This window comes from Barbatula barbatula, assembly GCF_947034865.1.
Source record: "Barbatula barbatula genome assembly, chromosome: 20".
NCBI classification, from domain to species: Eukaryota; Metazoa; Chordata; class Actinopteri; order Cypriniformes; family Nemacheilidae; genus Barbatula; species Barbatula barbatula.
In genome coordinates, this window is record NC_136783.1 from 7,010,951 (window position 1) to 7,038,236 (window position 27,286).

The 27,286-nt window shown below is 37.9% G+C and overlaps 1 protein-coding gene across 1 annotated transcript in view; it reads right to left on the bottom strand.

The window, feature by feature from the left end:
- Nucleotides 1-1,694: 1,694 nt before the first annotated feature.
- The window catches only part of fhit (fragile histidine triad diadenosine triphosphatase), a 212,454-nt gene continuing 186,862 nt past the window's right edge, over nt 1,695-27,286 (bottom strand). The window contains exons 7-8 of the mRNA XM_079483745.1: nt 1,892-2,002; nt 1,695-1,822 (exon numbers count right to left, since the gene is read on the bottom strand). Coding sequence (XP_079339871.1) covers nt 1,901-2,002 — 102 coding nt within the window. The 3' untranslated portion in view covers nt 1,695-1,822; nt 1,892-1,900. The remainder of the gene's footprint in view (nt 1,823-1,891; nt 2,003-27,286) is intronic.

Consider the following 27,286-nt stretch of genomic DNA (forward strand, 5'->3'; position numbering starts at 1 on the left):
AACGCTCTCCATTCCGGCCTCCACTCCACCACCCTCCTGGTCAAATCTGATGTGGAGCATCTGGAAGTTGATGTATGACATCAACATGTTTTTCGATTGTGGCTGGGATTAGCCCTTCAATTAAATTGCACTTGCATCTTAACCTTTGTGTCTGTGCATATCATAACAGTCATACCATTTTGACCATTAGCTTCTGTGACTTACAAGAATGTTTAGACCCACATCTAAATAAGGGATGTACTTTAAAACACTTCAGAGCCAAGAAAACTAATAGTCAGAAATGCAATCTAGACATGAATTTTAATATAACATATATACGACACTTAAATGAATTAAATAAATAAAAATGTATATTAATAGTATGCCTTTGGGAAATTTGTAAATGCACTAAGAATATCTTGTTCCCTGCTTTTAACAAACATTAAAGGGATAGTTCAGCCAAAAATACAAATTCTGTCATTTGTTCACCCTCAGGTTGTTCTAAATCTGTATGACTCTTTTGTTCTGTGGAACACGAAAGGTATTTTGAGAAATGTCTCAGTGGGCTTTGTGTCAATACAATTGAAGACAATGGGGGTCAATGTAGAACAGAAAGAAGCTTAGTGAATCTAAGTATTACATCAGCAAATATGAATGCTTTCAACTGGGTGAATTTGTATCCCTGTTTTGCTAGTTGTGATAGATTTCTCACCCGCTCAAACTGCTACACACATTTGCTTAAAGAAATCCCATGCGTATAATGAATATTGTTTAAAATTCATGGGCCTTTTTACAACTTGATTACTCCGAAAGGCTGTGGGCCGGTAGACATTACCCTGTCAGAATTGTATTTCCTTTTTCCAAATGAGTGAGGGGCCAGTCAACACCGTTTTATTTCCACATTGATAAAATGATAAAAGTCATAATAGTCTCCAGCGCTGGGAACACAGGCGGGGTGACTAACGCCTCAGTTCAACAATAAAGGCTTATTTGTGGCAAATGCAACATCTCTGTTCATCCTCATAGATACTCTATCAAAGGAAGTTCTAGTTTGCCGTTTCATTTTTCAATATTTAGGAAAATGGATTTCATTAAAGGGAGTTTCTGGCTCTCCAGGCATCAGAGCCTAAATCTGTGTCAAGCCTCGAGCATTTCATTAGATGTAAGAAGATCAGTGAAAGCATTTGGATTGGAAAGCAGTTAATCGTTTTTGGTTTACCTTAACTGTCTTTTCAAGCACAAAACGTGATATAGACTCGTTTCGTGTTAGCTTGTGTACACAAAGAAGACTATATTATTGCTTAGTTTTTCTTTTGTACTTGCTTTATTAATATTAAAGGCATAGTTCACCCGGAAAAAAACAAAATCTGTCATCGTTTAGTCACCCTCAGATTGTTCCAAACCTGTATACATTTCTTTGCCCTAAAAACATAAAGGACGACTTTGGAAGAAAGTCAGTGACTAAACAGATCTCATCCCACATTGACTCCCATAGTATTTATTTTCCCTACTATGGCAATAAATGGGGGATGAGATCTGTTTGGTTACTGACATTCTTCCAAGTGTCTTCCTTTGTGTTCAGCAAAACAAAGATATTTATAAAAATAGGGTGAGTAACTGGTGACAAGTTCTTTCTACAGAGCTTTTGAATAATTCCTCCCTGTAGTCTGTTCGTGGTATTTAAGTTTATTAAACCCATTAAACCTTTGAGACATTTTTGAAAGAAAAATGTTTATTTATCCACAGAAATACAGAAATTAACTTAAGTTTTAATTTGATGTTACAGCTCGGTTAAGATATATAATCACAACTTGTTGTCGTCTTCCATCTGAATAGGCCACTCCTGGTAACAAAAAGTTTTAAAGATATTAAAAGTTAACCTGAGTGTATGTTGAAATAATCATATTATTACCTAAAGGGGTTAATTGAAGAGGCCACGTAATTCTGACGCCTCTTTGGTCATCTCCTCTTCTGATCTCCATTTGGAGGGAACATCCTCACCTTCTTTGTCATGCTTCTGGAGCTGCAAATTTAACACCAAATGGAAAGTCAAAATGTTCACGCATGACAATGATTAGGTAACAGGCAAGAAACACAATTCAGTATTATTGGTTATACTCGTATAAAAACCGCTAACCAAAAACATTAAACTTGACATGAATGTTATGTGTACTGTATAAATATCATTTGAGTACATTTTATGTTTGAGGATGTGCTGTACAAACAAAAGACTACATCTCTTAAACAGCAAAAAAAATATTTAGTTCAGATGCAATTTGAGCGTCGTCTTTGACTTGAACCCAGTTGAAAGCTGACTGATGAAAAACAACTTTATTGTCATAAAATAAAGAAGCTTTCGGTCCAAGATGCTCAAGTGAGGCGGAGAGGTGACAGACATTTAAAGATTTATAAATGCTTTGAAGTGACTTCATCATTCTTCCGTTTAATAGCAAATGCAATACATAATGACATATGAGACACATCAGAGGTCCGAAATTGTGAAGATGATCCCACTCTACGTATTTATCACCAGCCATAATGTCATAATGCACAACACATGCTCAGAAATTATGCTTTCCTCTGAATCGTACATGATGGAGTTGGTAGAAGCATAAAAATATTGAATGAGACACATTCTGAAAAGCTATACATGTGTATTTAAGTACTCAGTTTAAAAGAAAATATGTATCAGAAATGTCAGCGGAAAGCGATTTCGACAAAAGCATACAGGCTTGTTGGATATTTGTCCTGATATTTGTTTTGACAGCACTACAGAAATAGAAAGTTTTAAATCCACACTGAATTAGATGTCCGAATTTACTTTTATAATCATAAACATTTGAACACATTAAACAATTAGGTGTGTACAATTTAAGACGTCAGCAAAATGATGCTCTGTGTGTATACATGTGTAAAAACAAATCACTTTATCTTGTGAGACGTCAGTGGGGACCATCATAAAATGTCAAGTCTGTTGACCCAACGATTTATAATTAAAACGTGGATTATTGTAGAAATATCAGCATTAAATTATATTTCTAATAACTTTTTAAATGCTCTGGCTTAAGCATAGTGCCTAATGAGATTAAATCAAACTGTCAACCCTGTTATCATTATGAAGGCATAATTCAGCGGCCCTCTCCCCAACGCACACACAGTAATAAGGTATTTTACCTTACTGTGCTTTCCTATAGAAATGCTCATACATCAATTTACCATCACACTTATCACATGATACATTTGCAATGGTACTCCAGACTTGAAACGCAAAAAGCCAAACAGCTCCTTCACAGGCCTGCAGTCGAGTGTGAAAAGGGAGTAGAGAAAAGGGCTCAGTACGCAGCTATGTGGTACACCAGTGTTGAGGGTGGTGGTGGTTGAGCAGATGTGGCCTAACCTAACAAGCTGAGGCCTGTTCGTCAGGAAGTCCATAATCCAATTGCAGGTAGAGTTGTTAATGCCTAGGTTTCCAAGTTTGACGATTAGCTTGGAAGGGATGACGGTATTGAAAGCAGAGCTGAAGTCTACAAACAACATGCGTTCGTAAGTGTCCTTATTGTCCAGATGTGTGAGCACAGAGTGCAGCGCCATGGACACTGCATCATCCGTGCTCCTATTGTTGCGATAGGCAAATTGGTATGGGTCCAGTGTGGGTGGTAGAGAGACCATTAGGTGTGCCAGGACCAGCCGCTCAAAGTGCTACAGGGCGGTAGTCGTTAAGGCATGTCGGGTTTCGAATGTTTCTATGAGGTATTTCAAATACTCGGATGATACAGCCATACTTGCCCTCCATAATGGTAATGAATCAGTTACATCATATCATCAATCTATTACTCACTTTACTCGTTGGTGCATGGACAATCACCTTCTTCCCAATGTCACTAAGACAAAGGAACTAATTTTGGACACTCGGCACAAGCTCCCTACCTCTCATTGAACTTTAAAGATTAATGGACAGTTAGCGGAAATTGTTGACAGCTTTAGATACCTGGGCATTACCTTAAACAATAAACTTAGCTTTGACCACCAAGTCAGCCGTTTATAAACGCGGTCAACAAAGGCTGAACCACATCTTCAGCTGTTATTAAATCGTAGTATTATTGAATCCATAACCATGTACTATGTCACCCGCCTTTTAATCTCGGGTCGCAGATACAGACAGTTACCTCAAAAAAATATGCACTTTGGGTAAAGTTTTAGGAGTGTTAAACTCGCAGGAATCGGGAGTATGTAATTATTCAATTTCTGCTACTATCAACCCCGGGTAATATACATAATACATATGTGTTAAAGGTGATGGTGTATATGTGGCAGAGGATGTGTGTGGTATTTAAACTTTCTTATTGTGTTTCTGGTGTAATATATATATATATTTGTACTTGGTGGAGATATGTGTGTATGAAATTGGTGTATTGTGCATTCTGATATGTGTAATGTGGTACAGTCTGTGGAAACAAATTTCCTGTTTGAGGACAATAAAGAATAAATCTGAATGAATCTGAATCATCCAGGAGCATGATTGGTGAGTCCGGAGGCGGCGTGAAGTGAAAAAGGCAGCGGTACCCAAACACGCGGTGGTGACATGTGGAGCTCCGCATTCCGCCTCCCTGGACAGATCCCCAACTTTATTCTCTGATGTTTTCTTTCTGATCGAGATTTGCTCGCTGACTAATTATATCATTTTGAGGAGGATTGTTGATTCTACGGTTTATTTGTTATCGCTTTTAACCAATTTACATTGAGAAGATTTCTTGTTTTTTCTGTTTACAATTTATTTTTCCTACAACTCTCATTAATGATCCTGGAGCGTGGGGGTGGCCTGCCATTTCATTTGATTCCCCTTTAACAATTATTTTTGATAGGGAGTTAGGTCATTTCATTTTTAGGTCATTTGTTTCTTTTTCTTTTGTTAGTTGGTTTGTTTGTTATTTTGGCCTTGGCCCAGCCTTAGTCCATTGCTCCCTTTTATTTATTTATATTCCTGTGAAAACTTGTTTTGGTGTTTTCACATAGCACTCCTTTTATTGGGCCGTAACAAAAGCGACACCTCATGAGAGCGCTCTCAGCTACGAAAACCTAGACTAGCAGACAGTAAACCGAGATTCACCTGCGAATAAATCTTAATATTAAACTGGTAAACTAAACATTTGGAACTGATCTTAGTAAATGTACCTTTTATCTGGTAAAAAGTTTTGAAATAAGTTTTCCAAATTTCTTCTCTGAACAACCCCCCAGATGGCGGAAAGTTAGCAAAAAACAAAGTTTAGAAAGATTATATAATTGGTCAGTTTTACTGTCCCTCAAAATGAATCTCTCCAATTGATGTACTGTCAGTGGTATACTAATTGATGCGTAAGCTACGCAGACAGCGTATGACTAAGCTCCGTGAGACTTGAAAATCTCACGTGGATAGTCTGCATCGATCCAGGAAGTCAAATATACATCTCTTATACGGAAAAATCAGCGACTGGAAAGTAATATTTTAAAACTTTAATACAATTTTTTACGATAGTTTAGTTCATCAAAAAGGGCCTAGAGGGTCCTCAGGGTTTGCTACTGGCATAATTATATCCCAGTATAATATTAAAAACTATAAATACATTTTAACAACACAATGTTTTTTCCTATTTTAAATAGTGAATGTAACAAATGTACTCCATTGTTGTTAACCCCATGCGAACAAAACGTCACTGTCACACGCAGTTATTCTTCAACAGATAGAAACACAAACAAAACCAGGCAGCTGAGACTGTCAGAGTTACTTATCATCCGGTTGTTCTCTGCTTGTCTTTATTTGTTCTCTGTCTTAAAGACAAATGCTGCTCGAGCTATGAATCCGTTTCTTCGTTCCATCATCGTTGCAGCCCCCCGTGGATTCCCTTGAGGATATATCAATGCATCCATAAGATGAACTCGGGGTGGAAAAGTGTTTTGGATGGGAGTGGAATGCTCTTTCCTATTTGTTCTTGGAGCTTGTAAAGCTAAACGGAAACCGCTCCTAGGATCTGAGTTATTCGGAGCGACACATCAAGAGTAGACGCTCGATGGTATCACATTTTTGCCGAAAGCGGGGAACTTGGGAGAGGAAGTTTCAGGAAAAGAGAACAGCTGCTATGAGCGGGAACTTCACAGCCAAACATGAAACAAAAACAAGGATTTCATTAGAAGATTTTGTTTGTTTATGTCATTACAAAGCACTGGTAGAATATCCACTGTCACATACATGCTAATAAGTCTATCTGTCAATAGTTCTTGTGGTCAGCATTGTCTGGATGTACATTGTAATTTAACTCTAAAACAGTCTCATGATATTTTCGGCTCAGGTCATTCGCTCAAAAAGATTTGGAGCAGCATTTAGAGGTGTAGCGTTGCACTGCCACCAAATATGCCAAATGGTGCTTTTGGTATGTGTACACTCATGGAAAAATCTTTTTTTTTTTTAACGGCACAATGTGGCACTTCTCACCCTGTACAACTCCCTTAACAGCACCTTGAAACGCAAAAATATATCGTTTTTTTTAAAGGGATAGTTCACCCAAAAACTAAAAGTCTGTCATCATTTATTCACCGTCTTGACATTTTAAACCTGTATGATTTTCTTTCTTTCGTAGAACACAAAAGATATTTAGAAGAATGTCGGTAACCGAAAACCAGTGGTCCCTATTAACTTGCATTGGTTTTGTGTCCATACAATAGAATTCAATGGAGACCAATAGTTTTTATTTCCCAGCATTCTTCAAAATATAATCATTTGTTTTCTTAAAAAAAGAAAGAAAGCCATAGAGGTTTGAAATGGCAAGAGATTGAAAAAATGATGAACAAATCTTGATTTGTGGTTGAACTAACCCTTTAATGTCTGTGTTTTGGGTAGTCACCAGGTATTGCTATGGGGTTGCTAGGGTGTTTTGTGTCTATTGACTGATCACATCTTACTGGATCTGACTGCTAACGGATTTAGGGTCAACATTACATTTACACATTTATATAAATCTAGAAATTTAATTTAGTTGTTTTCTTTGAGAAAGTTCCTGTGTTAACCCAATAAGGCATTGTATCTTCTTGTTTATCGCTTCCCTGCTCACAAAAAGACAGCGTGATGGAGATTGTGATTTTTCATCATTTTGATGAATGGTTTACATACTCATAATTGGTTTAGGCTATCAATATAAAAAAAACGTAATTTTGGAGCTCATTGTAAACGTCATGATCCTGTCCTTCTTGTCAGGAGTTTATCTAGTTTTGTAGACAGCGTTTTGACAGTACCATGTCTTTTGTGCTTATTGTGTGTCTGTGCGGAAGCACATGGCCTTTGTTGTTAATTTGCAACACATGCTCTCCTCTTTGCGACCCCGTCACCATGTTTGGCCACATTTCGCCCTTGGTTTTTCATTCACCTTACCTGCCCAGTGTCATTATCCCTCGTTAGTTTTCCCCTTTTAAGGCCCTTGTGTTAGCTGTCCCTTGCCAGTTCTTTATTGTTCATTTTCAAAGTCCCAGTGGAGTATTCCGGAGAGAAATATAACTTGTTCCAGTTTTGCCTTTTTTGTGGACATATTTTTCTTGTAATTTGTTCTTTGTTTGTTTTGCCCCTTCGTGGGTAGTGGTTGTTTCAAGCCTTGTTTGACTTGTGTTATTGTTTATTAAAAGTCTTTGTTTCCTTGCTCGGCTGTCTGCGTCTGGGTCCTGTCTGTAAATCATGACAGTAAATAAGAATCTTTAATGAAAGAAGTTTTTTGTAACAGAGTAATGATTTGCATTAATCTTCAAATGCCTTTCATCTGTGCAGTTTTTATCCAATTATCAAAGACCTTTTGCTCACACATTCAAAGACTGAACGATATAAGATAAAGGAAAAAAGTAATTATATTCTACTGAATTTGGTTGTCAACTTTTCAAAGCATCAGTAGATTTTATATCATACGAAAAACACAAAAAAGTTATTTTAAGAGTTTAAGACTTCCTTTAATTGTTTTGACATTGTGCCCACAATTGTGTGTATTTATATATATATACAGTATATAGTTCGAAATATTCTTCAGCCATGACTACAACAGTTTTTCACGGGAACATGCAGGAGCCCAATGGCTTCACACTAACAGTTGCAAGGTTGTCTAAACAGTCAATTTCTCATTTACCCAATGGACAAATGCAAAGCTTTTAGACAATCCCCCTGCCAATGAACCAAAACCCCTACCATCGCATCCATTCACAAATAGTATATCCCATTTAAACAAGCCTTTTTTTACAAACACTGGCAGAAAGATCGCCACCTACAGTCTGAATGCCTATGGCACGTGGTTGAGAACGTTCCCTTTGGCCCACGCTCATGTATGAATTTATGTGCTCATTAAAAGACACACATTAATGCAGCATGTGGAACATAATGGGTTTAGCGACGACTTCTTGACATTTAACACAGCGAAGCAATAAAGGGGCTACATCTTGACTATCTCGCTGCCTCTTGACATCGAGACCTTGAGCTCCATTCAGCGCTTATGAACGTGAGTTGGAAGGTCATCATATAATTACACCAGAATAAAAAGAAACTTAAAGGACAATCTTTTGTACTGTGTCCATAAACGGGACGAAATTGGAAAAATTGATTCCACGAAATGTGCTTATCTTGGCACGTTTGAGGACTTATTGGCACTTCAAGGATATTGGCGCACCAAGAGTAAATTATACAGCAACAAGAACGTGATTGTGAAGAATGTAATTGAAATGTAATTGGCTGAATATCATAAATACTGTACGTGTCCAGGTCATATTTTACATATTTTAAAAAATGAAGCCCTTTTTTAGGACTTTGTACATTTTCATTAAAAGTGGTAATAGAACTTTTTATTATTAAAATGTTTAACGTTTTTGTTACATTAATATATAAGGAAGTACAACACATTCTTGCTTTAAAAACGTTCTGATTAAATATCGTGTACCATTATTATTATTATTATATTTTTTATAACAGAAATGGGAGTTATCATTGGAATTAGCTTGCCTAACATCACAAAGTGGAATCAGATTTGTGACATCACAAACTCCCACATTTACATAAAGGCCGCCCCCAAGAACATGCAAAAATATGGGGGGACTGCTTTAGTGATTACGAATAGCAGCTCACTCTAAGCGTTTCGGAAAAGAGGAGAATCATATTGGAACTAAACTAAACCGTGTGCTTGGTAGACATGGTGAAGACAGATGCTGCAATAATGTAATAATATGTAAAAAGAAATGTGTATAAACACATATTACAGTAAACCCAAAATCAAGTCTTCATATATGACCATAACATGACCCCTTTAAAAAGATCTTTAAAGCAACAACAACCGAAAAGAACAGGATTTTGTCAAAACAATCTCTTGCTATGAAAGGAAATTTTATAAAGCCTCGAACCACCATTGGTCCGGATGGGAGACAGACGCTATGACGAGGAAGCTAAAGACCGCAGTCCTTTTCGTCTGTCGCTAGAGCGTCTCTTGGTCCGGGAGTGATGTTTACACACTGCACAGCTCTTCAAAAGCTAGCCTCCCTTACACATATATACTTCATAATTTTACTTCACAATCTATAACCAACAGAGGGATCTCTAGCTGACAGGTATGTAATTCTAACCTCAAACACATAGATAGCATAAGTTGAAGGACCCCTTTTTTACCAGACGCTCCTTAACAAGGCTGTCAGCGCTGACAATGAGCAAAAGTCGGGCAAGTACTACTTCACAAATGTTTCCTCCTGCTTTCAGGGACGACACGACTTTGGACGTTCTTCACACCCCCCTGGATACCAGCACTTTGTTACATGGTCACTGCACATTGACATCCCTGACTGTGGAGTGCAGGCGCATTGGGACGGGAACCAGGAGAGGAGACGTGGTGCCATGCGTTCTCTCTCTCACTTCCGACGGAAGCCATCTTAATGGCATGTAAATACATTTCAACAGCTGGTGTAGTAATTACCAGGCAAAAATGATATTCCCCAGACTGTCAGAGAAAGGTCCCTTGGTTGAAAACTTGTCAAAGCGTATCTGTTTTCTCAGCAATACTGATGAAGCTGGAGAAATGCAGTAATGTGGCTTCATTAAGTAAAATACCAGAAGGAAGTGAAGCACTGTGATTGGATGGATGAACAGTTTTAACTGTCATGTGATATTGTCTTCTGTGAAGTGGAAATGAGGAGGAAGTTAAGCATGCCTTTACTGCGAACCGACCCCAGAGGGAACACTTTCTTAAACGCTTTGCAGAGTTACTTACAGAAATGTTGCAATAAACGATTTTGATCATGATGAACGGGGTATCGGTTTTATGAATCAGGAGCAAAGTTGGGTCTGAATGGCTGACAAATACACTTAATATGAAATTGTATCACTCTGTAAAAGACGCAGTCCAGAAGTTTGGCCTCTTTGTTGCCATCTCAGCCACAACTATTTAAAACTCTGGAATCTGAGGGTGCAAAAAATCCAAATATTGAGAAAATCGGAGACGCTGTTGCAGGCCATTTCTAAGAAGAAACAAGTTTGTTTAAACGCTCTCTATTGGCCTACCGCTGTAATGACATTGTGTAGATGAACCTGAAAGCAGAAATTCTAAGCTTAACATGGATACCAAACTTGAAAGGGTAATTCCAAAAGAGCGGGCAGCTGTATGTGTAGTTTGTAGGCATGTTTCCGGCCATTTTTGTGTGAAATTTTGCTGCATCCCCTCACAAAAATAAAGTTTCCATATATATACAGAATATCTTCATGGAAGACAATCTTTACTTAATATCCTAATGATTTTTGGCATAGATCATTTTGACCCATACAATGTATTGGCGGCGTTTGCAACAAGTATTCCCATGGTACTTAAGACTGGTTTTCTGGTCCAGGATCACATTTTTATTGTTCGTTTTCATAGACAATGCTCAAGGCTAGTCCCAAACTAAAATGAATGTTTGAGCTGTCTTAACTGAAACATAACTGTACCTTTCCTTGTAATGTTACCTTCATTGTAATTCTTGCCACATCCGACATTGAGATATTTACTTTGATCCTTAATTTATATGTTGTAGGTCTAAAGGTCACATCTAGTTAACACATCTAGTTAAAAAACAGACATTTGAATACTGTAGTGTTTTATTCTAATGGGATCTATTGTAGGGACAAAGTCCGCCTCTTAAACTGGGTCAGAGAAACAATATCTCACAATGAGAAAGACTGACATGATTAACCCAATGTAACCCCATTTTATTCTGGGATAACCATGTCACAGCACAGCGAAATATCATCACCCCTAAGATGACACGCCTTTGCTTAAAGCTGATCCCATGAGAGAATGAAAATCCAACACAATCTCATTGCAACTATTTTATATGTTGCCTAATTGATAGGACTTTTGGCGCAAGTTTTTCTCTCGATTTGTTTCCTGTACAACACACAGGTACATATGAATGGTTTTGAAGCTGAGTTTCACTCCATCCAGTGATGTAACAGCAGGTTGAGGGGTGGGGGGCTCATATTCGAAACTCTCAAACATATATTCGTTTTTAAATCCATACGTGTTCGCCACGTCATAGTTCAGGTTGCAATAGTTATGTTTGTCCGTGAGATCAGGTTGGAAAAGCTGAAGATGCTGCTTGCTAACTAGCCAAGTTTCTTTAAATAACTGGAAATCATCTTTAGTCAAACTGCATTTCGTCACTAAGTGCGTTTAAACTAAAATCAGCTTATAAACTAAATCTGTTTCCACTTGTTTACATGCAACAAAAACCTGCTAGGCAATAAAACTGCGTCAACGTGGAACTTTGAGACTTGTCAGAATTCTTGCATGCAGTGACGTCACCATTAATAGTCTAATAATTAAAAATGCTGCAGGTCAGAAAAACTATTTTTATTACTTCTAATGCCACAATGGTTTTTCATTTAGCCGTTTCTAAATCAACTGGATGGTTCGAGAATGGACTTACATGTGTTATTTTACCGTTACTGCCATTGGAGACATGAACTATTACGCTGTCAGACATGCGCACATAAAGACAACTTAGAGAAAACCAGTAAGGGCGTTTACATCCAACAATAGTTGTCAAAAAGAACTTCATGAACTTCCTCAAATTTAGTACCATTTCTAACTCATTTTATTAAATCTAACAATGCGGAAGAGGCTGCTGATGTGAGAAGACAGAAAATAACCAACAATCGTTGAATGCAATGGGAGGTATAGAATCACAAAGTTCTGTTTTCTAGTTGCTATAGTCGCTTGGAGACAAAAATAACCTTCAAAAGTCAGACGATTCGTTAAATCTGCAATCGTAAAGCTTTCAGATGTAGTTGGAAGAGACTGCCTCTATTTACGGCAGATTAAATTCACTTTCAATTACAGACGAGTCACGTAAGTCTCTGTTCTGAAGGGATGTAACCTGCTCTGAAGAGCAAACACACACCCAAGGACGCGTCATTAACATTTCACAACATTTCCACATTCCTTTATTCTCTCATTATTTCTCCTTCATTATTTCAAGGTAAACACAGTGCCATAGACAATAATCTTGGACAAAAGAGAATTTATGATGGCTTATCTCAGGTACTCTCAGACAAAGTTTAGATGACTATTTTATGAAAAGCCTTTCCTCTATTGCCTTAACTAACCCTCGTAAATAAAACAATGTGAATGTTTCGTACTAATTTAGACCATCCAAATGTGATTATTACAAAGGCAAAGCTATACAGTAGCAACATCACATGTTTGAGGGAGGAGCAAATATGTCAAACTTTTTAGCTTAATTAACAGCCATCAAACAGAATCCCGAACATCGCCATTACTAATTCATATCTGTTTCGGGATTCTCTGTTTTGATGAAAGGAAGAGAATCTAGATGATTAAAAACGTCCTGCCATACTTGATGAATAATTCAACTGGCGTGGCCTCTTTGACATACAGTAACAGACGACTATTATCACAATTTCGGTTACGTAAGCCCTTTCGCCAGCCTCATGGTTACAGTGTGCGACGGCATGACTGGAGTTGAAAGAAGTGTAATATCATAATGAAACATGCACAGAAAGTAATCGTGGCAATGTACAAAGACCTGTCCATGCTTCATTCGTGCGACTTTCGTTGAGTGTTTGCTGAAGTCAATACATGCATGTCTGTGCAGTAATTGACCTGAATTGAGCCGAGCGAAGCCTTAAGGCCCCATCACGATTAATTACATTCTCACACATGCAAATCAATGCATTGAGTTGGAGGGCTGTTCGGTACCGCTCTCGTCACCCTTGTTTTAGAGTGCAATCATTTATTTTGAGTCTAGAGAGAACGGCTGCATATTGTAATTATACTCTTCGCAACCTATTTAAAATAGGACGTAATTAAGTTGTGGTGTTCTCGCTGCAGCAAATAACATGTGCTATTGTGAGTGTATTTAGTCATTTGAATCTATACTATACATTATATTATATACTATATATTGGGACTGCCCCATCTGATGAGCAGGTTTGACTACTTCAGTCATTTTCAAAAATCTTAATGTGAAATTATTGAAGAGAATTGTGTGCTTTGATTTCATATCAACACTTTTGCTCATTCCAACCTGACAACGTTCATGCGCACAAAGCAAGATTGAATAAGAAATTAATGAAACGGTCTAGTGTGGAAGATCTTGGCTGGGCCCAAACCCGAACCAAGCGGAACACCTTTGAGTCAAACACTCATCGCACAAACCCATCAATGACCCAATGAAAAAGGCCCTTCCAAAACTGTTGATGAAAACAAAATTCTTTACTATGGTATTGTATGGTATAGCATTAATGTTTGTTTTGAATTTTTGGTTTTGATTTGGAATTACTGGAATAGATTAACATGTTTATTAGAAGTGGGTGTCCCAATACTTTTGTCCATATAGTGTGTGTACTATACATGCATGACTAACAATTCCTTAATAGATTTAAGAACAAACACATAAACCATATTCAAGAACAAGAATATCAAAAAAGTAGAACTGGCTTTTTTGCAGGTCAGTAAGAAATCACAATTTAAACCACTAACATACTGGGAAAGCCCACTCAAAATACCCTAAAAACGAATCATAAAACAGTTTACCAGTGGGATAGCTCTCCCAAAAAAACAAATGCTGTCATTGACATTATGTCGTTTACAAATTTATGAATACAAAAGGTTATATTTTGAGAAAACGGCTCAGTGGTTTGTGTTCATAAAATGGAAGTCAATGGGGGTCAAGGTTGTTTTCTTAACAACATTCTTAAAAATATCTGCTTTTGTGTTCTGCATTGACATGGTGGTGAGTAAAACATAAAGATCATTTTCGGGTAAACTATCCATTAAAGCAATGTATTAAGAAACACTTTCAAAGATGTCAAATGAACTCCAACACCGAGTTTTGCATGGGCAAGCGCACTCACATTCTCTTCGTAAAAATGTCTAAATCTGTCTGTTCTTGCCATAAAATAAAATAACAGGAGTAATTTAATATGTCAGGATGACTTTGACACACGTGGCCAAGGTTTCGGATTAAGGTTACATCAGGATTAAAACTCCACAGGCTTAGAGTCGACAAGACAAGCAGACTGAACCTTTATCAAAAAACTGACCATCCTTTTCATCCAGACTGTTTCTTTTTCCTTATTAGCTCCTTCCTTTCTCAAGTAACCTTTGACCTTCAAAATCTCTCGCTCACTCTCTCACGCTCTCATTTTCTCACTTTTTCTCTTGCGCGGCGGTAATGATTTCCTTCTCACAACACTGCCACAAAGTGCCATCTCCCTTCACAGTAAAGCCACATTTCAGAGGGACTGGATTATGCTGACAGACAGGGTACCTCATTTGGCCCCTGGAGGCCGCTTCTCACCGTGAATGTTGATTTTTTGAGTTTACACATCTCATTATCAGCGTCATTTGCTGTTTACTCATTCCAGATAATTAAAAGAAAATACGAATATAAAGAGCCAATTGACTTCTTGTCAAAACCTGTCTGGATCACTACGACAATGTGATGAAGCAGGCGCTGATAGAGACAGACAGACAAGAAGCGACAGTGTTTTTCCTTAAAAATGTCTTGAGGCTTGACAATTTCTGATAGACAGAGACGGAAAAAATGCCATTACTTGGACCAAAAGATGAAAACAGCAACTGTAAAGGTATCATGGATAAAATATTTAAATGTACATTGACACTATGCATTTGCCGTTTTTGTTACTTTGTTACTTTACAATTTTCTTAATGATTCTTTAAGTGCTTTTGAAAAAGAAAGTGAATAATAAACAACAACAATTTATAACATACAGCTGCATTATTCGTTTCACGTTATATAAACAGGTATTTACTTTGCAATGTTTGATATCTTTTAAAAAGTTTATTTTCATAAAAGAATGTGTTTTTAGTAAATGTAAACAATCATTTAATAGGAATACTGATTCAACTCAATACTGTACTGTTACAACATACAGTACAACCAGTGAGGACAATGCTATAGCAAGATGTAGGCTATATAATGGAACCTTGCGTCATCCAAACCACACTAAAAAAGGAAATAGAAGGTGAACATATTAGCATATTGTATGTTCCCTTGGAATCAAAAGCATAACTTTGCACCAGCACGTTGTCAGCATCACGTTCTACTGTAGTTGAGCTGCAGGATTGAGTGGCTCATAATGAAAAAGAGTAAAATATGAACCTCAGACTACATAAATGACTTTCACCCCAAATCCACAATGTGTGTGCTGGATGGCAGCCAAACCTTCTGAAGTTTAAGAAAAAGGCAGCGTGTGTTGTGTGTATCATCCCCGGACAGGCCCACGGGCTGATGACAGGGTCTCTCAGTGGACTGGAGGACAATCTGGTGTGTGTAACAATATCCAGACGCTTTCTTGCCCAACAGAGACTAATTAATCAGTATGACAACATGTCTCCTGTTTCCTTTCTTCCCCTCTCTCCTTCCCAGATTGCGCCATACACCTCCAATGAACAGAGGGGAATGGAGTTTAATGACAGCCTGTTTTATTTGTCATTTTAATGTCGACTCTAGACTCCATATTTCATAAACGGGAGTTGGGATTGAATTGGTCACGCCCTACAAGATGCTGAATCGTGATGATAAGAAATTCAACTGGGAAACATGACTTCTACCTAATTAAGGGGGAGCGGGGCTGGTTGTCACACTTGACTTCACAAAATATTAATCAGGGTGAGTTTTTCAAAAGGCACATAAATAAAATATGAATGAATGAATGAATGAATGAATGAATGAATGAATGAATGAATGAATGAATGAATGAATGAATGAATGAATGAATGAATGAATGAATGAACGGAACGGACGACCGGACCAGACCTGACCAGGCAAAGCAAAGTAAAACACAAAACAAAACACAAAACAAAACCAAATTTTGAAAAGTTGACCCATAAGACAAATTGATTGTCCAGGGTCACATAGGTAAAATAGATTAAATGAATACTGGAAGTGCTTCTGAACCCATATTTACATTTAGTGATGTGGTCTATAAGTTAAAGCGCACCCCCCCTCTAGGCCCAACACATGAAAATAACCTACCTTCACTATTTTTCTTGAACCCTTTCGAATATGAGCACAGTTGTGGTATCATTTAAAGAAGACACTTTGGGCTATATGTCTTAAAATTGTTATAAGTAAGAAAATAAAACAGTTAGCGAGGCTGAAGAACATTGAAATAAAGATATTATATAAGATATTATAAAGATATATAATCATTTTTTGTGACAGCAAATCAAATTTTACACAGCTGCGACAAGATTGGATTTGACTCGTGATGGTTATATCAAAACAAAGGTATGAAGTCCCTTTTTATTTGGCTTGTTGTTGTTTGCACTTCTGTCGCAAATAACGATATAACGATTGATGTTATACTGGACCAAAATACTGGAACTAGACCCTTAGACCTTTCGCATAATGTATCGCTTGTTAATTTAATTAATGTTATTAGATTTTACGCAAACTAAAATATCCATGCTTCTCAACTGCACCTAGACAAGTTGGCCAGATCTAACAACCACAACCATTTATTTTAACTTGAAATATGTATATACTGGTCAACTTTAGTGGTACATTAGGTGTTTAATAAGATGACAAAACAAACGGCCCTCCGCTCAAGGTCAGCAACATGAAACAAACACAATGTGGATGAACATATCTTACGCCCCCCTCACTAGCTCCCCTCAGGGAGCGAAATGCTTCAATTAACCTTTTCAGCGGCATTTAAAAGCCATGAAAGGACATCAGATGACCGCAGAACTATCAACTCTGTACAGTACAGTAGGCCTCGTGATTGGCAGATCCATCGTCCTCGAGAGCCAATACAAACAGCCTTGCCCTTGCCAGCAACGTGAGAGTTGCGAAAAAATGTGTTTCTAATGGACCCAAATCCCAAGACTGGCACGCGGCGCGGGACGATTATGAGAAAAACTAAGCAGCGCTATTAGGAGTGACATTTGAGTCGGCCGCTAATTTTCTAATAAAATGCCTGAATAGCTGTTATGATAGACGCCTCAGGATAAACACCAGATGTCCGGACAGATGAGAAACCTAGGGAAGGGATCACTGAATATCTATGGATTGAAGTGCTCCCCCGCATGCACACGCTCTCTAACACTTTGGATTTAATTGATGCTACAGGAGAGGAGAGGAGATCTTTAAGGGGGTTTGAGTAGCAACACAAGGACTTTAATCACAGTGCTGGAATACAGACTCGAGAGCCTCAGAGCTGTCGATAAGAGAGAATCACGGAAAACAAACCCTCGCCACTCACAAGTATGAGAAATGAAATTATATCTCACTCCCTGATGTGTATCGTAACGGGAGGAAAGTGCAAAAGCGCAGCGTTATAGATTATTACGGTGCGAGGAAAAGCTGATGATTTACCGACTGTGGGGAAAAACGAAGAAAAGATATTACTTCAGTGTGAATATTCATAAGATTTGTTTGCATAAACACTGTCCATATGGTGCTGAAGCGAAAAGCAAGTACTCACAATGCAGATGGGTTCACACCTTATACACACACTCGTACACAAACTTCTTAACCCCTGAACTCGCCTTGCCCTTCGCACTTTTTTAGTTTTGAGGCTTGCACGTCCTACCCACTCAAAATTCCCATCATGCTTTGCGGCGGTAAACATGTAACGCTGTGTCGACTGATAGAGTCAGAAAGGTCACACGGCTGCGCTCGCAATAAGCCAACCAGTACCTGCGCACCTCTCACTGGCTACCGCTCATAAATATGAAGGAGACTGACATTTCTAAATTAAACATCACGAGGAAATCTGTCAACACTGCAATGGCACACAATGGGGAACCGTCGGATTGCTGTTGTCTGAGTAATTAAGTTGTTATAACAACTTTGGATTTCTTGACTTTTGCATTTCACGCATCTATCGAGGGAGATGTGCTAGATTTAAGCAACAACTTTGATGGCGTTGATATTTCAGCTATGAGTGTGTCTTGCAGGGAATAATTCAATGAAACATTACTTTGCGACTTTCGTACGGATTCAAATCCTTAATAATCATCAATAATAAAACACAATGAAGCTATAGACTTTTTTCTCTACCAGCGTACAAATTCATGTTTTATTATAAAATTATGTTTGGCAGAACACACGTTTATTTACAGGTTTGGAACAAGCTGGGGTGAGCCAGTGATGACAGAATTTTCATTTGTGGGAGAACTGTCGCTTTAAGATGAAGAAAAAAGTTTCCATCAAAGGTTTGTATGATTAAATGCTCTTGTGAAGTATCTCTTAAAGTTTTTAAAGCATTGTTTGTGAGTTTTCAAAGCACAGTCTTCCATAGTCTTGTCACAGCCATAACACTCCAGATTCCTCATACATGGGCACATGAACATGTAAATAAATGTATGTTCTATAAAGAGCCATCGCTTCTCTATTAGTTGGGTATTATTGCGTCTGGTTGGTCACATCTATAACTTGCTTTGTCCCTCGTTTAAAATAGAAAATCTATGCAGACTGATATTTTTCTGATGTTTAAAATATTAAATTGTTCAATTTAATATTATATAGTTCAATATAATACAATAGTTCAATATATTGGTATATATTCTCTGACAATTTAGATTTCAAGTATTGACTGACAATGACCGTCTACTAATACTTGAACTTCAAATTTGGAAAATGTCTGAAGTTAAATAAAGTGTCATCATTTAGATTAATTCGTTTGGCAGACGCTTTTCTCCAAAGCGACTTACAAGTAGGAGAGCATAGAACATTTCGTCCACACATTAAACAGCACCGATATGTTTCCATATTCTTATTCTGTTTATGCATCTAATATACTGTATATAAACGGCATAAACTCCTGCGTATAGCCAATCTGCACCTGGATTATCAGCCAAACCCACACCAGGCCAATTGAAACTGATTTATTCTTTTCTTCAAAACAACAGAGCGCCGTCTCGGCAGCCATATTTCATCGCGCCCAACAGGACTGCTTTCAGGACACTCCCTCAAAGCTGATATACTTTCAGTAATTCTGAGTCTCAGATAATAAGCAGAATTAATGAATCAACACATGATAAATGAAGTTTCAGAGAACTGTAAATCATTCGCTCAGACGTATAAGATGTCTAAGAAAGCAGTAAAACTCAAAGGCGAGTCTCGTAGGGCTCTTCCCTGACTGCTAATTGTGAATAATTGTCCCAGCAGGCTTCTCAGATGCGTGTGTGTGTGTGTGTGTGTGTGTGTGTGTGTGTGTGTGTGTGTGTGTGTTGTGATATCTCTATGCTCGTGTGGGTGGCTGGTTGGTGTCAGTCTCAATAAGCCACTTACATTCTCAAAGCTCATTTTTCTCTGGGGGTGGTTTTAATATTCCACGTTCAATCTTTGCCCTATGCGCCGAGCATAACATGAATAATACAATCTTTTTTTTTAAGTTCAGAAAGGCAGAACAATATGGGCTTGTTGCCATTTGTTTTAACGTATGGCGAGAAACAAAGTTGTGGTTTTGTTCAGATTTTTTCATGTCAAGATGTTTGCAATGCAAACCGCAACATCGTCCCAGTGTCAAACTTATTGTAAACAGATACCGGATTTTGTGATTTTTAAAAGGGTGATAAAATGTTTAGTCTTTGCAAGGAATGCATAGATGTCAGAAGGCAATGATATCCCACAATTCTATGTGCATAGAAAACAACCAATCAAATAAGTTTAGGGCGGGACTAATGGGAGACTGGTCGTGTTCACCTGGCAGTGGCACAAAGACTGCACATTTCACCTCAAACCATTGACTTGCTGGGTAGAGAAGCATAAAGACATGCACAACAGTTTTCAAGCATAAAAAACAAATCTATTTTCTGCAACAGCGTGTGAGAGAGGGCCCTGCCTCAAATTTAAACTGTCAGGATGTCAATGACTACATTTAAGGGATGTTGTTTACTTATTAAGTGCCATTGATTTTCTGGTCACAATCACGTACCGCAAGCTATTTGGATTATATTCACTTCATTTATTTTCTCTTTAACACCATCTGCATTCAAGGATTTGTCGTGACCTTGCTCTTTGTATGCATGTCGCTTCTCAGAACGAATGTACCGAGCAGACATTGATCTCCAATCTACAGAACGGCATCCACACAACACAATTGTCATTCAAGTACAGAAGTTAGTTAACCTGTAGTAATGAGCGTAACTAAAAGGATGTCCAACAGTGTTTCCGGGTCGATCACTAAATACCGTACATTTTAAACTCTATCACTCGATGAATATATGATAAGATCTCTTTGAGGCCTTTAAAGAGATTTATTTCTCAAGGTTACGAGTGAACATCTCCAAACCAAATATCTCCATCCATTCTCTGCAGAGCTACTGTAACAATATAACAAGCACTCTATGGCAATCATTGTTACTCTGTGTGTGCTATTTAAGCATGTACCAATAATGTTGAAGAAAAGATAAAGATATAATAATGGTTTATTTTGTTTGTTGAGACCAAAGTCCTTTTTTAAAGGGGCCATTTCATGAAAATCTGACTTTTTCAGACTAATAAAACAGAAATATTACTTATCGGACCAAAGACACATAAGAAGAATATTTCGGATTATTTCCTGCAAATTGAAGGCTACACTGGTACTTCAACAAATACAGTAAGAGATCTAGGCGTTATATTAGACAGCAACCTGTCATTTCGAAATCACATCTCAAATGTCACAAAAACAGCATTTTTCCACCTAAGAAATGTTGCCAAATTATGTAATATTCGATGTGTTGATGACGCAGAGAAGCTTATTCGTGCATTTGTGACCTCAAGACTTGACTACTGTAATGCACTACTTAGTGTTTGTCCTGCATCATCAATAAACAAACTACAGTTAGTTCAGAACGCAGCTATCAGAGTTCTTACCAGGTCCAGAAAATACCGTCACATAACCCCAATGTTATCATCCCTTCACTTGCTACCCATTAAGTATCGTATTGACTTTAAAGTTCTTTTAATCACTTATAAAGCATTTAAGGGTTTAGCCCCTACCTACCTAACAGAGCTTCTATCATACTACAACCCATCACGCTCTCTAAGATCTCAAAACTCTGGAATAGCCTTCCCGACACTATTCGAGGGTCAGACACACTCGCCCAATTTAAATCTAGATTAAAGACACATCTTTTAAACCAAGCCTTCACTTAATGCAAAAAAATACTAAATAAATAATAATGAATAAATTAATGAACAGCAGCTATGCTAATAATTGTCTTTCTGCCATCCTTCCCGGCTGATACTGGTTTCTCCCAAGGTTTTCTTTCTCTATTTACTTAGGCTATCATTGGAGAACCCCAAATGGTACCTCAAAGAACCTTTCATTTTTACAGTCTATGTAGGCCCTACTCGAACGGAGCAAGACCAACATCTCCTAAACTGGCTACAAGTCACAATAAAACAAAATAACCCCCACCAACAATTAACCCTGACATAAATTATGCTTAAATGTGTTTTTTATGAGCTCAAATAATAGAAGAATTTCTTTTTCCAGGTTGCTCCAGCAACTGCACATGTGCAAAGGTTGGCAAGCACTTCACAATTATGCTGTGACATTGTCATATTTTCACTGTACAAGTATCATGGCCACATGGATAAATTCTTAAATATCTTTAATTTGGTTAATTTTGCATTTATTTCTTGGAAATTGCAACTATTGTGGCTCTTAAAGCATAATATTTAAAGGGTGAAAAACAGTTGTTTACAATATAGTCATATGTGTAGTATTAACATAATATCAGATATATTAATAATAATCAGAGTTATTAATGACATAATAACTATCATTATTGCTATATTTCACTACCCTCATAGCGCACATACATCTGGCTTGCGTCTATTTGACGTCTGCATTTACATCTGCAATACATCGTTTGCTCATCTGCAGTACGCTCAGAGATGTCTGCTGTCAGACGTCATATAGACTTCTAGAAGATGTCTGTAAGATGTTTATGATTTAGAATGGATGTAAAGCTGCTTTTTCTAAGATGTTTTGCAGATGTTTCCAAAGCTCCAAATCTTTAGCAGACGTAATACAGACGTTCAGACATTTCCGAGACGTATTACAGATGAGCAAACTATGTATTGTAGATGTCTTGCAGATGTAAATGCAGAAGTCAAATAGACGTAAGCCAGATGGATTGTGCTATCTGGGTACTTAACAACACTCTGCATAGCCTCTCCCAAGAGAAGTATTTGTTTTTAACAAGTGATGGTTCTTTTTTCATAAATCGCTACAGCAGATTTTGAGTAAAGGCTACTGTTTAAGGCCACTGCTTCAACAAAAGCCAACAAACACCAACATTCAAATTGTTACATTCAAGTTTGTGTTTGTTGGATTAGTGCAAGATAAGCTTTATTCAAACTGCATCATCTTGTTTATAGCTACATATATCTACTTTGTTATGTCTGTACTTGATTATTAAACCTTGAAAAACTTGATAAATAATACCCAAAAATGTTCTCTCACAACTTTATACTTATTCAACGATACAGAGGACACATTCGATCATGATTTTATTTCTGATATGTTCTGTCGGTTTGTGAGATCTGATAGCAGCTAATTAGCATGCTAATTCAGGGGACTGTATTGACGAAGGGATTGGGTTGGTTTGTGGTGCTATCACCTGTTCAACACATCTGCCAAAGAGAGACACTACATCCAAGATCTTCCTGTCCTTTCCTCTCCTCACATTGTCTGCAAGATTTCACACCAATCAATTCAAAGTGTCAGTCATCGCGACAAGAATCTTTTGCTTTGTTGGATTTTCAACTATACACAAGTACACACGTAGGCTACACGAGTTGTAAACGATGGTCGTTTTGCTGTAGCAATTCAACATCTATGCGATACTGATTATTGAAAACACAGTATGGCCAGATCTGTGAGCAAATAAAAAAAGAGTACTGCTGCTTTTCCTCCATGAATGCAACAATCTTCTTTTATTTATCCAACAGCGATGCCTGAGCAAGCTGTGGGAGTCAATAAAGATGATGATGCTATGACAAGGAAAATAACTGCAACGAAACCAGCTGAAAACAACCAAATGAAAAAGAAGATATGCAACACAATGAGATGAAAACAAGCAGATGATAAAAATGCGAAAGATATGCAACCAAGCCAGACAATGCAAACAAAGGGACACAAAGAGAAAAGACATGCAAAATCCCTCCGAACAAACAAACAAACAAGCAAGCAGAAAAAAGACAGGTGTTAAAAGTAATCAAAACAGTAAAGATTCACACACTGGACGGATGCCCAGAGTCAGGGATCAGGCTCTGATAAAATGAAAGCGCTTGCGATGCCCTTGGCCCGGGGTGGAGTTTTGTACCACATCCCTGCTGTGAAACCAGCAGCTATAGGGTTGTGACGGCCTGGCCTTAGGCAGAAAGAGAAGCTGGCATTTCTGCTAAAGCAGTGGGCAGTAGGGGAGTTAATTGGCAGGGGCCGATATTCAGATTAACTTGCCTGGCTATGGGGTGGCGGCCAGGGTGGGCAGGAGGATGCTGACAGGCCCCACGCTGAGACTAAAGGCATGTCAGGGCAGGTGTCGGAAACGGTTAGGGCTGGGTGGAGATTTCACTCAGCAGGGATGAGGCTTCTGCGAGGACCCCATGAGCGGGGTACGGGAATGACAAGTCGGCCAACAACCATAACAGGTTGCCACTCACGGTGGCAACATTTTACAATAAGGTTGTATTTGGTAACATAAGTGCTTTAGGTAACATAACTTAGCAATAGCATTGAATAATATTAGTTCACTGTAGTTTCACCATTTACATTTACTTACTTCTGACTTTAGGCCCAGTGGGTACGTTTTTGGAGGGTCTATTGACAAAAATGCAATAAACTATGTATACATAACTATGTGTTCAGAGGTGTACAACGACCTTACAGAATGAAGCGTTTAGTTTTTATAACCTTAGAATGAGCTATTTAACACTTTTGAATGTTTCATAATTAATAGGTAGTTAACTAATGCAGAACAAATGGTTAGTGCTGCATTAACATCATTACTGATAACTAATAAGGAAGAAAGATGAACTATTCAGTATGTAACAGCATCCAGATGTTTCTAGTTTGTGACAATTAGTTACATATTAGTTATTAAATAGTAATAATGTCTCCTGCATAACTAAACAAAAAATAAATAGCATTAACAGCTGCTGAAAATAATAATAATAATAAACTTGTTAAACATCATCTTGATTACTATCAAAAATAACATTTTAACCAATTTTGTTTACTTTCAGTGAACTTCATTATTTTACAGCACCAAACTATTGTCCAATATTGTCCTAATAAAGAATTTAATTTTCATATCAATCACATCAATGAAATAAATCAAATTAATCTTCACCCGATTTATTTATTTACAAGCAAAGACGTTTAAAAAACACAACTTACCTCACAAACCTATCATGGAATATAAAAGGTTTTAGAATGACAGCAGTTAAATTTCTTTTAAAGTGTTACCACTTTTTTTACTTGTTTTTTTCATTTGATGAACCTCCTAAAAAGTGCTCCTTCTAAATGAATATACAACCAAATGTTACATTATTTCCATCATACTATAGTAATACTTTTTGTTGAGGAAAAATCTGAACAATGATTTGACAAAATCCTGCTCTATTCTTTGCAAAACTTTAATCTAAATGTGCCCTTAAATGAAGTACTTTTGGCAGTGATAACACCTTCTCCATTATGAAGCCCTAATTGCAGGTTGGCTACATACGAGCGGTGCGATTAGGCAGCGGATCTGATAACAGCTTCCGCACCTTCATGCCTCTCTGCGCACAGCTCTTAAAAACTATCCCGGACCAGACCGCCGTCTCTGCTGCCACGCGGGTTTAAACGCTAAATCGTCTTTAATTACACCATTTAAATTAGTATGAGCGTAATACATCTAATAGTCCAGACAAGGAGATTCATTATTGCCATATTTATACGTAAAAAGGACGTATTAAATTAAAAAAGCTGTCTCCTTTTGGCTTATTTATAATTATGGTGCATATGCAGAGTTATCCTTTGGATGTGGCATCTTCAAAGCTCTGCGCTCTTACTCTGGTGACCCGCAGGTTTATAAATGCCTCCGAGTGCCGGCCATCATTCCAGAACAAAGCCCTGTCAGGTAAGTGCTGCGCTTGGCAGAAGGAGTGTCAAAAGTCAGGTGATTAGAATACTTCCCTCGGTCCACGGCAGGTGTTATCTCCGTATACGATAATGCCTCCCGTTTTTTTTCTTTAATAGAGGACCGTTTGCTTTTCCAGCCCGATTTACATAAATCAAGACCACCCCAAGACCCTTAAAAAGTGGACCTATACTGGCTTTTCCTCCTTAATCATATGCAGAGTTTACACATTTACATATTTGTAATTTAACAGTCAGTTAGGCGATGGGAAAGGTCCTGAAAGTGTAATTAATCTTAAGTATTTACGACTTGGAGTAAAAGGTGTTAACAGGTAAGCGCACACATTTGGATCTCTTAATCGAATCAAAGAATGTGACGGTAAGTTATAGCAATTGAATTTACAGCCCGGAAAATAACACATAAAAGCGACTCTTAAATCAGCTTATTGATCCAAGATAAAAAAAATCTAAAAGCTTTTTCCCAACCCCATAAAGCTATACGTATTCACTATAAAAACTGCAAATTGTTGTGACGTTCAGGAAACTTGTCGGAAAACCATCATCATTTTTGCCGACGCAAGTGACGCACACATCACTTCAGATTTAAATATAGCCGTGGCTTGAATTTATTTGATTTCGGGCTCCGGGCTTCATTTGCATACTCTCTGTATAATTGAGCCACATGAGTATAGATTTGTAGAGCAGCGTTCTGTTACAGATCTATGCAAATGCTACATAAACATATCGGTGACAACGGCTGCAGCTCCCGCACGTACCGCATGTTATCTTCCATTCCCGAAACTGTGCCAGCAGGGACGTGCTATTGCAATATCTAATGGTATATATATATCTTTCAATCAAAGAGTTGCATATACTTGCGAAAGGGGCCGGCTGTGGGAGAACATACAAAGCAACCATTCCCTGTAGAAATTAAAAGGTGGATATGTTCAGATGTGACCAGGGAAGTTCCCGCAGGACTCTGTCAACAGAGCCTTGGTTCATTATAAAATCATGCCAAAAGTCAAAGCAGCTCATATCAAGAGGTTATATATATATATATAACTAGGGATTTTTAAAGGAAAACAGTCGGCGACTTTGTGTCTCGGGCTGTGGAGTTTTTCTGGAATCAAATTACTGTTCTGCGGCCGGCTGGATGCGTTGTGCGCTCCTCCCCTGGCGGTGGACGCAGCTGAGGAAAATGAAAAATGATTTCTGCGAAAGGTTAGCGGATGTCATCCTCCCGACCTGCTTCTGCTGCTGCCCGTCACTCTGCATACGAGCAGATAACATGATTCACAGCCAATGCAGACAGCACACATTCGGTCTGTTTCGGGAAGACTGCACTCTGTCAAAGGTTCGTATTTAAAAGAGAGTTAAATGACACAGGCAAACTTTTGAGCTTTTTTTGTTGTTTTGTTAATCGGTGGATAAACAAAAGTTCTGTTTTCTATACAAGGTCAGCTTATATTGGCAGAATATGTCTGTCAAGCTCCACTAAAATATAAAGTCTTATGACATGATCGTATTGTGAGGGACAAATATTCCCTGTTTTTCTTTCCACAGCGAAACATAAATAAAAAAATGAATCAGTAAATAACACAAAGGCTAGAATATAATCATCATTTTGGTTAAAGTAATTATTTCATAATCACCATCATTGTTCACATGCAAACCCCC